General features: G+C 58.0%; 1 protein-coding gene across 1 annotated transcript in view; it reads right to left on the bottom strand.

Annotated features, from left to right (window-relative positions):
- Positions 1 to 12,609, bottom strand: part of LOC119099036 (rho-related BTB domain-containing protein 2) — a 41,048-nt gene that overhangs the window by 11,138 nt on the left and 17,301 nt on the right. Inside the window, exons 7-11 of the mRNA XM_037222086.1 lie at positions 12,390 to 12,520; positions 6,145 to 6,256; positions 3,124 to 3,200; positions 2,404 to 2,533; positions 1,273 to 1,422 (exon numbers count right to left, since the gene is read on the bottom strand). Coding sequence (XP_037077981.1) covers positions 1,273 to 1,422; positions 2,404 to 2,533; positions 3,124 to 3,200; positions 6,145 to 6,256; positions 12,390 to 12,520 — 600 coding nt within the window. The remainder of the gene's footprint in view (positions 1 to 1,272; positions 1,423 to 2,403; positions 2,534 to 3,123; positions 3,201 to 6,144; positions 6,257 to 12,389; positions 12,521 to 12,609) is intronic.

Raw genomic sequence — 12,609 nt, 5'->3', positions numbered from 1 at the left:
AGACGAACGAGGAATGAAGTAGCCAAAACGTAAGCATGTAAACAACTTGAGACGATAGTTCTAACCATTAGATCAGAAATAACCTATATGACAGAGGCTAAGCTCATTAAGCGGTACAAGAACTCATATGTGCCCTTTTCGTATTTTGGTCATACAATTCGTTTCGAATGGTTAAGCACATTTTCATAGACGGCAGGTAACGCAAAGCCACGCGGTGTCATACAACGGAGGGCGACACACAAAACAGCTGGATACCCATGTGTTCGCGCTGAATAAGTGCGCTACACCAGCCGCCGACTGGTAGAACATCCGATTACCATCCGTATCATCGGCATACTATGAAGAGACTAGACATACCTAAATCTAATCATAAGACAAGCTAACGTTGGAAAGTTATACCCGCTGGAAAGATAGAAAGAGAAAAGAAGCGCGATAAAGCCGAGTGGTGCGGCCGTTGGCGCGTGGCTCACGCTGAACTCGAAACTGTTGGAGATGCGCGCAGGCGTCACCCACGTGCGCACACCCCAGCAGGAGCGGAACAATGCACGGCTTAAGCGCTAACGTCCACACCACCTGACTCGCGCCCAGTTGATGCCTCCAGCGAGAAGTCGTGCACCGTTCGCACCGCCCCCCCCCCCCCCCCCTCCTCCTGGTGAGTGGCGTGTGGCACACAGCCGGGTCAATCTGGTGCGGTGCTTTTTAAAGCCGGAACAGAGACTGGATCGGAAGACCCAAAGGACTCCCATGCTCGACTAGTCTCCCGGATTCTGAAGGGATTTTTCGGGTAGAGGAGGCAACTACATGTGCAGGCAGCACGCCAGCCGACTGTGGAGTGAGGCGTTGGGTGGACTCGGCGCTGGCAACAACAGATACGCAGGATTCGCTTGGTTGAGCGTAAGGCTGCTAATCCCAGCACGCGAAAGCAAACGGGCGCCGAGGAGCCCCTGGAGGTCTCGACACCCTGGCCACGGGGTTCGTGATCCTAGAGGGAGCGCTGGGATTCAGTCGGGTCTCTTTCACATCTCTGCGATACTTTCAGAGGTCGGAGATTGCGAAGGATGGCTACACGATGCCAGCCAGCGCAAACCGGGAGTCCAAGCACGCCCCAATACTACCTGTTGGGATGTTGACAGCGTGGAGAGTTTGCTCGGTCTTGGGAGGCTCGTAGGACGCGTCTAGCAGGGCGCAGGCGAGGTGCCAGCGAGGGAGTAAGCGGTGGGGTAGGTCCGTTTAGGAAGCGGAGAGAAGGGAGACAAGCGGCGCGTGACTGACCCTGATGTTGCAGTTTGCGTTGTCCTCCAGCCGGCCGGTGTAGAGGAAGTGCAGCGCCTGGCGCAGTGACGCCGGGCTGACCAGCTTGCTCACGCTGACGATGGTTTGCACCGAGAGGCTCGGCTGGCCGCTCAGGTCCAGGCCCTCGCACTGGCGGCCGGCCACCGCCCAGTCATCGCCACACACACACGCACCCATACATAGAGTGCGTGCTCACCCCGCTGCACGCCAGGTGAGCACGTGTGCGTGTACACAGGCACACATGCCCACCCACACGCCCACACACGGCCCAGCTCTCAACACGGGGAGGGGCAGGAGAGCGCCGCTATACACAGCGTCTCAGTATCGCGAAGTCGTATCTCGCACACGGACCGCCGGCGATATCGGTGAGTGTCGACGCATCCATACCGGCAGAACTCAGTTCCCGCAGGGCTTTGCTGAGCAGCGCGGTGGTGGCTCTTAAATGAGTTGGTATGGAGAGCACCAAGCCCTCGGGAATAACGGCCCAAAAAGCCCACGCGGATGGTCCGAGGGTTCGGAGGTGCGCTTGTTAAGAAAGGCGATCAAAGGGCGCCTGAGGACATTCGGAAGGGGAGACGCGGACGGAGGACACGGTCAGAGGACAAAATCGTAGGATGCCATCGTAGGACGCCATCGGAGGACACGATTGGAGGACACGACCGGAGGACACGACCGGAGGACACGACCGGAGGACACGGTCGGAGGACATGGTCGGAGGACGCGGCCGAGGGACACGATCGGAAGACATGGTCGGAGGACACATCCGGAGGACACGGTCGGAGGACACGGTCGGAGGACACGGTCGGAGGACACGGTCGGAGGACACGGTCGGAGGACACGGTCGGAGGACACGGTCGGAGGACACGGTCGGAGGACACGGTCGGAGGACACAGTCGGAGGACGCAGTCGGAAGACACGGCCGGAAGACGCGATCAGAAGACACAGTCGGAGGGCACGACCGTGGGATACGGTCGAAAGAGACGATCGGAAGACACAGTCGGGGCACGCGATCGAAGGATACGATCGGAGGACACGAAGTAAAGACACGATCGGAGGACACGATCGGAGGGCACGGTCCGAGGACACGGTCGGGACGGCCAGCCCGCTCACCTGTTGTATACTGATGGTCTGGAAGGCCGGGTGGTTGAGGTGTCGAGACTGGCCCACCTGGCTGATGGTGGGGGGCCGCCAGGCGGCCCGGATCGGCTCGGCCGCCGCCCCCGCCTCGCGTGTCTTCCCCCTGACGTGGCAGACGCGGGCCGACTCAAGTCAGCGAACGCCGGGAAACGGAGAGAGAAAGAGAGGGAGAGAGGGAGAGAGTGAGGGAGGGAGAGAGAGAGAGAGAGAAAGAGAGAGGGAAAGAAAAAAGAGAGAGGGAGAGTGGGAGAGAGGGAGACGGAGACGGAGACGGGGACGGAGATGGGGACAAAGTTACAGCTTACATTTACAGCAGATCACGCAAATACCCGAAACCACGCCAGCTGAAATCAAGGACGGTGCGAGGCACACAATGTTGCATGAGCGTCCATTTCGCTGAGCCTGCAGGGACCGGCCATCTGACCTTCGTTTGGCAAACTTTGGAGTCCACGTCATACAAAACACCGATATGTTGTCACATGTTTTTTTTTTAAAAGGTTACGTTAATCCTCGACGACTGCTACGTGTGTTGCATCCGGCCGCGCAGACTCTGAGCAACATCGTCGCACGGGCGCCAGTGTCACTCGCGGACCAGCGCACAAGGCACGAGAGGGCGCGGGCGCGGGGTGCCGGGGTCGGCGGACCGCCGCCGGTTTGGGGCGTGCCGCCGCCAGCGCCACCCACACCACTCACGTGATGAGCTTGAGCGCGCAGCTGGACAGCAGACACTCGGTGTCGGCCTCTGAGCTCGCCTCATCCATCCCCGCCGCCTGCGGGCCGGACAGCGACCTCTCAGAGTGGGGCGGCGCAGGGAGCGAGCGGGCTCCAGCGGCGGCGCGGCCGCCACGCAGCGCGACGGTCACGCGCTCCGAGGTGGTGATTTGTCTTCCGAAGATGGCTCGGGTTCGACTGTCACTGCTTGCGACGCTCGCTTGTGACGGCTGTCACCGCTTGCGACGCTCACTACCGTTCGTTTTCACGCAGTGTAGAGGCGACAATGGTCAATGCAACTGGTTGCACGTGGTGGTTCGTGAGCGGTGGTATGTATCAGGTAACTTCGTCAGGCACAAAAGCGATGAGCCAGCGGTGGTAACCCTCGCCTTCACAGCTGCGTGCGTCCATAAGTAAAATCGGGAGACAACCAGCTCCCGACGACGGCGAGGTGGGTAGAAAGGCTGACAGCACGTATGTTTGTAAAACAAGCGAGTTTTTATTCAGTTACGTCAGTGTGGTGCTCGCGCAACAGCACCGCTACTGCAAGCATCTCGCCATAAGAAGAGGTGAACAGGGAGGTCAGTCGCGCTAGCCTTCGTCCTATCCAGACACAAGTTCGACTGCATGCTTCAGCGTGCAGTCACAAGGAAGATATACAAGGCTATCGAATGGTCTTACTGGGCTGGTGGCATCATAAGGCCTGCAACCGTAACGTGTTCGATGATATCAGTGGGCGACATCATTCATTTAGATACGGCCGCATTTGACTGACGATCATCGACGAAACGAGATTTATTTGAAGTGCATGCCGCCGTCCGGCGCTATGTGCAGGTGACGCACAACAGGCCTTCATTGAAAGCGGGCGATACGGCGATGACAAAGCCGAGCAGAAAGAGGAAAACAAGAAGAAGAAGCGCAGAGAAATGATCAGAGACTCACCAATATTCACCCGCAGATGATCATCTGAGACTGAATTTGTGCATGGTAACTGGATGATGCAACATTGCCATACCCAGTCTCCCTATTCCTTATCAGGGCTGTTGACTCAATCGTTCTCAAAACAGGTACGTAATGATGAATCACATGCACACGGCAGCGTACTACGAATTGTTCAACGTTCGACATGAACTAAAGCTGACAGTTTGTCGGTGTTCGTTCTGCTGTCTGCTGGGCCTTATTTGTTGCAGCGTCGCCTTCTCTCTGGGTAGGCCCGTCACGCATCATCCACGCAGGGCTTGACGGCCATGCCCAATACAGATACATCCAGATGTCCCACAGCATAGCGACAATTTCCGCCAAGTACGAGCCTGATCCACCCAAGCACTCGCGTCCCAAAGCCGCTGCTCTTCAGACGGCGGTGATGTAAATCATGGCTTCGCGACAGCGACGTGTCAGTCTTCAGTGCATCGGTCACAGCCTGGCGGCCAGGGCGTGAAGCGCCGCATTGTTGCAGGACGATCGCGATGGGACGACGGTGTGAGTAACGGGGTCGGGTCGGGACGGGGTGGGGGAGGGGGGGGGGGGGCGCCACGCTGGCGCCGGCTCTCGACGGCGGCTGGAATAATACGCCCCGCCAGAACGAGGGCGGAGACTGTGAGCCGCGTCTGAGGAGAATCGTTAGACGCTCCGAATAAATGTACAAAATGAGCCGACAAAAGACAAACAGCAGGCAATAATTCTCAACGCCCGTGGTTTATGTCAATCGGCGATGGCGAGGCAAGAACTTTAGGCTTCAAATAAACAGCAGGAGAAGGTTGAATGTGACGTAGCCATGGCATGCAGTCAGCAAGTCCCCTGATGCAATCTCAATGTCCGCGGGACTCCAGGGGACAGTGCGGCGTCCCAGCCAGGCGTCCACGTCACCGACTGGCTGTCGTGACTCCTGTGACCACGAGAAGCGCTGGTTTCACTGCGAGGCACTTCAAACTTCACGCTTCATCGCGAAGCGGCCCCGCGTCTCACTCCGCATCGGTGGCGAGGGAACAGGTGCGCGGCGTGGAAGGCGCGGCCCGCAGTATGGGAGAGGGAGACCTCGTAATGCATTTGAGCTCACACTTTTCTCTTGGGCGTCACGATAACGATCGTGTGATGAGGGGCGAAAATTAGTGGCCAGCCTTGCTGAAATCTCAAAATAAGTTGGTCCCAGCCTGACAAGAGAATGTATTGCGTACAGAGGTTCGGGTGACTTCCCAGATTTCGAACCGCTCAGCACGGCTCGTGCGACCATTCCTAGTACGGCAGAACCTGGAGACCGACCCTTAAATCAGGATGTACTACTTCAGGCGTCCCTTCCAAACATCAACACCTGCACATGCAGGCGAACCAGCTGCAGCACGCAACCAGACACAGATCTCGCAATAAGGACCAAAACGCGTCATTCGCGAATGCAGGGCGCGACACTTTTCCTGTGTGCTCGTAACTTAAGTACTGATGGTTGGTTAATTAACTTGAACTCAAAGTTCAGCATGCTTAATCAATGTAACAGCTTTAAGCATTATCAAATGTGATACCGAGCTCAACAGGTATTCGTGCCCAAGAAATATTCCTCTGGCGTCCCTATATTGACATTGACAAACCACCCAGACATTTCTAAAACGCAGCGGTCCGTAAACCTTCAGCAGAATAATTATCAGTACAATCAGCAGTAGAAAACCAGTTGAATCAGCAGTACAAGACCAGTAAAATCAGCAGTAGAAGACTCATTAAATCGGCGGTTCTCCGCTCACTATCTCGCTTACCAGCAGCACCTGCTCACCAGACCGGTCCTCCTCACCCCAACACGCCTATGGTCGGTCCCCTGCCCTCCTTACGATCGCCCAGGCTATCTCCCTCACTGAACTGACAGACAACGTACTCTGCTTTCGATGGACCCACCGAACTGTTCCCCTTTTAATCCGAAATACGCTTCGCACACGCCCGCCATCCCGGGGAGCTCGCACAACTGTCCCAGCCTTGCGCGACCGCTAGCGCATCGTTCTGCCGCACATGTGGCGAGCTCACCAGGCTGTCGTCCGAGGAGCAGCGTCCGCCAGCCTCGTCTGTGATCGTCATGGTCAGCAGCTGGAACATGAGGTCGGAGGCACTGGCCAGCACCGCCTTGTGTGCCGAGAACCTGCCGACCGTCAGAACGAGGTCAAACAGAGGTCACAAGCAGACGCAGTGCAGATGGGGTTCACACAAACAGACCCAGTAGTGATGGATCCAGAAAACCGGGCATAGTACGGATGGAGTCTAGACAAACAGGCCCATTGCAGATGGGATCCAGACAAACATATGAATACAGATGGGGTCTAGATAAACAGACGCAGTGCAGATGGGGTCGAGACAAAAGTCAGACCAATGTGACAGCACTGAAAGAGTTAAGTCTAGATCATAGACAGGTCAGACAGAACAACTAAGTCAGCTAGTGGCCAAACTGGGGTCACACGCCAAAGACAACAAATGAAGGTGATATGACGGACAAACTGGGCCAGGCCTAAATACGGCAGAGGACAGGTCAAGATCGAAATCGAAAGGTGCGGTGCATGACAGTCTGAGGACGAGTGGAATGAAACGACGAACGAATGGAATAGACGAAAGGAAGCCACTGGATGCTACGTATATATCAAATGGAGATAATACAACATGGAGATGACCATGGACCATGAATGTCCTGCAGCGCCACTTGCGGGTGACATACAGGTAGGTGCTGCGGATTTGTGTGAGAGATGCAGGTGAATACTGCAAATTTTGAATTGCAGTTTTGAAAGTAGGAATACTTCAATTCCATGTTTCTGAATGGTGACTTAGTTCTCAGTTCTAGTCGGCAGACCCGATCCTACGATCTGAGCTACGCAAAGCTTTCAATGATTACATTATTAAAAGTTAATTAATATTTACTTTTGATAACATAATGGTACAAAAATAAATTAATTAAACGCAAAGTTAATATGTTCACTACCACTGGTGGGAACTTAAGACAGTTTTCACAGCAATGAGAAGCACGTTTTACAAAATATGCGCCGTGTCAGGGTTGTGACATCCGCGTACAGGCGAATGGTCATGTGAATATTTTTACAGCGCCGCATTGTGAAATAGATATAGCCCTAGCATACAATTAACATATAGAGGCGGCAAAATATTCAAGAGATTAACACAAAACTTGGTAGTTGTAAAAAGCTTTACATTTCGGGTCAGCGCCGAGTCCAGATATCAGCATTCGACGCCACAGCCACGCGAGACCAACACCGTTCGACACAGGAGACAACGCCGAATGGAAACCGATACCGCTCGACGGAGGAGACAGCGCCCAATGGAAACCGATACCGCTCAACGGAGGAGACAGCGCCCAATGGAAACCGATACCATTCGACAGGGGAGACAGCGCCCAATGGAAACCGATACCGCTCGACGGAGGAGACAGCACCCAATGGAAACCGATACCGCTCAACGGAAGAGACTGCGCCCAATGGAAACCGATACCGTTCGACAGGGGAGACAGCGTTAGGGCGCTAGGTAGTTTGCAGCCCCCCAGGTAGTTTACAAACTTGCCGATTTCTCACCATCCCCAGAACATCTACAAATCACTGTTCGAACATGGCTATTTCAGTAATCGACGGAAAGTGACCAATGCGACCCTTTTCAAAATTGGTCTAAAACACAATATGCTTTGGCCTGCGCTGAAACAGACAGGGCCAAGACAATAACACAGGCCTACAGCCAGCTCAGTGTGACCATTATTACCTCAAAAATCGCATTTTCTCAATCCTGTAATTGCGGGAACCGAAAATATGGATCATTGCATGTCCATCAGTTCCTTCTTCTTCGGCCACACATACGGGTTTGCTATGGTCGCGACAGACAAGCAGCAGGCTATTTTCCTCGACGCCCCATCGCAAAGCAGGTCGGATTAACAGCAGACATTGGTTCCGCATGGCGAGTGGCCTTCTGCCACTTGTGTTCCGCGTACAACCGTCACTGCAGCCTTGCCGTTTTTGTCACTGCCAAGCGAATGCGCAGGACCACGTGACCCGGTCTGTAAACACTGTAAACACTTGGACTGTGTCTCCGCCCCAGGCCCCAGAGCGGCCTGGGGGCTTGGCTCTTGCTGAGCGAGACGTCTGCCGTCGTCCCGTCCGTGACCCGGGGTCAGCACAATGACCACGCCCTCTCTGCGCCGACGGCCGGCGTGCGCCGGTCACCGGCCAGCCGGTGGTGAGACCTGCTGCTTGCGCTACCGCGTGGCACGCGCCACACTGACGGCTCGCGTGTGCCACAGTGGGGTGCTGTCACAGCACTGCTCCTGGAATCGAGCACCTGCTCCGAAGCCCGCGCCAAGCGGCGAGAGGTCACCGACGAGTGGTGCAAGCGATCATGCTTACTACCACGACAACGAAAAAAACGGCACGTCAATAAAGTGCTGACGGCGGCGGGCGTCACAGTTCTTCCTCCGTCGCAACGGCGGCAGATCGGCGCTCTGGAGCGGCGGCACACAAGACATATGGGGCCAGCTGTAACACCTCCTGCAGGGACCGGAGCCAAACTCTATCCAGCGCCGGCGGCACACAAGACATATGGGGCCAGCTGTAACACCTCCTGCAGGGACTGGAGCCAAACTCTGTCAAGCGCCGGCGGCACACAAGACATATGGCGCCAGCTGTAACGCCTCCTGCAGGGACTGGAGCCAAACTCTATCCAGCGCCGGCGGCACACAAGACATATGGGGCCAGCTGTAACACCTCCTGCAGGGACTGGAGCCAAACTTTATCCAGCGCCGGCGGCACACAAGACATATGGGACCAGCCGTAACACCTCCTGCAGGGACTGGAGCCAAACTCTGTCCAGCGCCGGCGGCACACAAGACATATGGGGCCAGCTGTAACGCCTCCTGCAGGGACCGGAGCCAAACTCTGTCCAGCGCCGGCGGCACACAAGACATATGGGGCCAGCTGTAACACCTCCTGCAGGGACTGGAGCCAAACTCTATCCAGCGCCGGCGGCACACAAGACATATGGGGCCAGCTGTAACACCTCCTGCAGGGACTGGAGCCAAACTCTGTCCAGCGCCGGCGGCACACAAGACATATGGGGCCAGCTGTAACGCCTCCTGCAGGGACTGGAGCCAAACTCTGTCCAGCGCCGGCGGCACACAAGACATATGGGGCCAGCTGTAACGCCTCCTGCAGGGACTGGAGCCAAACTCCGTCAAGCACCGGCGGCACACGAGGCATATGGGGCCAGCTGTAACGCCTCCTGCAGGGACTGGAGCCAAACTCCGTCAAGCGCCGGCGGCACACAAGACATATGGGGCCAGCTGTAACGCCTCCTGCAGGGACTGGAGCCGAACTCCGTCAAGCGCCGGCGGCACACAAGACATATGGGGCCAGCTGTAACACCCCCTGCAGGGACTGGAGCCAAACTCCGTCAAGCGCCGGCGGCACACAAGACATATGGGGCCAGCTGTAACACCTCCTGCAGGGACTGGAGCCAAACTCCGTCAAGCGCCGGCGGCACACAAGGCATATGGGGCCAGCTGTAACGCCTCCTGCAGGGACTGGAGCCAAACTCCGTCAAGCGCCGGCGGCACACAAGACATATGGGGCCAGCTGTAACGCCTCCTGCAGGGACTGGAGCCGAACTCCGTCAAGCGCCGGCGGCACACAAGACATATGGGGCCAGCTGTAACACCCCCTGCAGGGACTGGAGCCAAACTCCGTCAAGCGCCGGCGGCACACAAGACATATGGGGCCAGCTGTAACGCCTCCTGCAGGGACTGGAGCCAAACTCCGTCAAGCGCCGGCGGCACACAAGGCATATGGGGCCAGCTGTAACACCTCCTGCAGGGACTGGAGCCAAACTCTGTCCAGCGCCGGCGGCACACAAGACATATGGGGCCAGCTGTAACACCTCCTGCAGGGACTGGAGCCAAACTCTGTCCAGCGCCGGCGGCACACAAGACATATGGCGCCAGCTGTAACACCTCCTGCAGGGACTGGAGCCAAACTCTGTCCAGCGCCGGCGGCACGCAAGACATATGGCGCCAGCTGTAACACCCCCTGCAGGGACTGGAGCCGAACTCCGTCCAGCCGCCGAGAACGGCCCCGTGAATCTGCCCAGCCAGCACCGTCATCCAGCCCAAATCGGGCCGAGCCAGTCGATTGGCGGCGCAACGGCCGACCGGTCGGTCCGATGCGCTGTGGGACGTCGACAAAGCCGGAGCCGCGCCGGACTTCCCGCGGCCGAGGACGCACCCAAGCCGGAGAATCGCAGGGGCGACCGCCATTACCCTCGGGCAGGGGCAGGACATAGCAATGGCAGGGCGCCAGCCGTGGCCGCTCAAGACACAGATTTGCAGCTGTTGACTGATCCTCGGCGCTTTAATTCCGTCGTTCACGTTAACCACGCGACTTCCGGTTTAGTCAAGCCCCATTTAAAGCCCGGGGCTGCATCTGCCAAGCAAGACGCTTGAGGCGACCCATCGCGTAGGATTCTGGTGTGAGAGCCTGGTAACAGGGTATTCAGCCCCGGTGACTTCCATGAGCCCCGTCAGCCCCGGGGACTACTCGGATCCAAGGTCAGCCGCGGTGATTACCCCAGCCCAGGTCAACCCCGGTAACTGCCCCCGAGTCCAGGTCAGCACCGGTGACTGCCCACGAGCTCAGGTCGGCTCCTCGGTGACTGCCCCCCGAACCCCGGTCAGCCCCCGGTGACTGCTCCCAAGTCCAGGTCAACCCCGGTAACTGCCCTCCAGCCCAGGTCAGTTCCCGGTGGCTGCCCCCGAGTCCAGGTCAGCCCCCGGTAACTGCCCCCCGAGCCCCGGTCAACCCCGCTAACTGCCCTCCAGCCCAGGTCAGCCCCCGGTGGCTGCCCCCGAGTCCAGGTCAACCCCGGTAACTGCCCCCGAGCCCCGGTCAACCCCGGTAACTGTCCCCGCCCAGGTCAGCCCCCGGTGATTGCCCCTGAGCCCAGGTCAGCCTCCGGTGACCGGCCCCAGCCCAGGTCAGCCCCGTTGCCAGCCGCAGCCAGAGCGCTAGTCATGTCTTTCAGGCGACCTCGTTCGCTCGGCCATAAACCCACAACCATCCATTGGCCGAGTAGGTTCACCTCGCCCCCGTGATCATGTGCCGGACCGGAGCCCCTCCGATAGTAAATCGACACGAACAAACTGGTTTACGGGCGTCCTATTTATGGCGGCTGTTGACAGGCGCCGCTCTTGTCTGAGCCCGGCGGCCCGGCCGCTGGCGCCGCCGTGGGCGCTGCAGTTATGTGCCCGGGGTCAGCGCCTCTGGCGGCGCCGTGGGTGCGGCAGTTATGCGCCCGGGGTCAGCGCCTCTGGCGCCGCCGTGGGTGCGGCAGTTATGCGCCCGGGGTCAGCGCCTCTGGCGGCGCCGACGGGTGCAGCGCAACCGGCGGCGCGCTGACTTATCGTAGTGTGGGAGTCTGGCACCCATTCAGTTAGCCGGAGCCCTCTACCCTGGTGATGAACGGCGCCGGGGTAGATTTCGGCTTCAAACAGACCGCTTTCGTTTCGCGCACTTCTCGCACACAAGCGCATGTGCGCAGGACCGTCATGTACAACGTGATGAAATGTTGAAGATCAGCATGACGCATGAGCAGTTTCAACATCCCATGAGCACCAATCATGCGCTTTACGGGAGCCAAACGATGGCATGACGTCATATGAGAATGGAAATGTGACCAGCTGAACACAAACATGGACTGGGCTTCATACGGTTATCAGCTTATTCGCCAGCTCCGTTACCATCGTGGCGCCATTCCCCATCGTGGACGTAGAGGAAACGTGAGTACAATGTAAGACGTAATATCGCATTTGGCGAGAACCGTACATAGCCGAGCACGGCTGGCGGCGTTGCAACTGCAGTGAGCTATCACAATTTCGTTGCTAAAGCAGCGCACAAACCCGGAGCGTTCAGAGCATGCTCCATGTCGCAAAATTCGCATGAAGCCCCGAGATTGGAACAGGCTTTTTGCCACCAGCCCCTCAGACGAGCTAACTTCGAGTGAATTCCGAAAAAAAATCCGGCATTGGGACGCACGATTTCCGCACGACAGCTTCTGTCGGGACGCACGGATCCATCGCAGGCGATTCGAAGTGCAGTGTGGGGGTGAGACAAGACAGAGCGGGCGGGGTCTCGGCCTCGGCCTCGGCGGCGGCTGCAGCGGCGGTGCGGTGCCTGAGTGCAGACCAGGGGCGACGCCGGAAAGCGCTACGCACCCGACACTGTCGACCAGGGGACGTTACGCACCCGACACTGCCGACTAGGAAGATGATGTCCGTGTGCCACTGGTTGGCCAGCAGCGCGGCCATGTTCTCCTCGAAGGTGGAGGGCGTGACGAAGATACCGGGCGGGCTGGGCTTGGGCGGGCAGAACGGCGCCTGCGGACACAGGCGGAGCGGGCGCTCTGTCAGGGAGACGAGAAGCCGACCGACCCCGCCCGGGCTAGCCGCCACGGCCCGCTCCACAC

The sequence above is a fragment of the Pollicipes pollicipes genome, unplaced genomic scaffold (assembly GCF_011947565.3).
Source record: "Pollicipes pollicipes isolate AB1234 unplaced genomic scaffold, Ppol_2.1 Scaffold_4740;HRSCAF=5597_pilon_pilon_pilon, whole genome shotgun sequence".
In the NCBI taxonomy this organism is placed as follows: Eukaryota; Metazoa; Arthropoda; class Thecostraca; order Pollicipedomorpha; family Pollicipedidae; genus Pollicipes; species Pollicipes pollicipes.
Note: the sequence above shows the minus strand (reverse complement) of the source record. Positions and strands in the feature narration are given on the sequence as shown.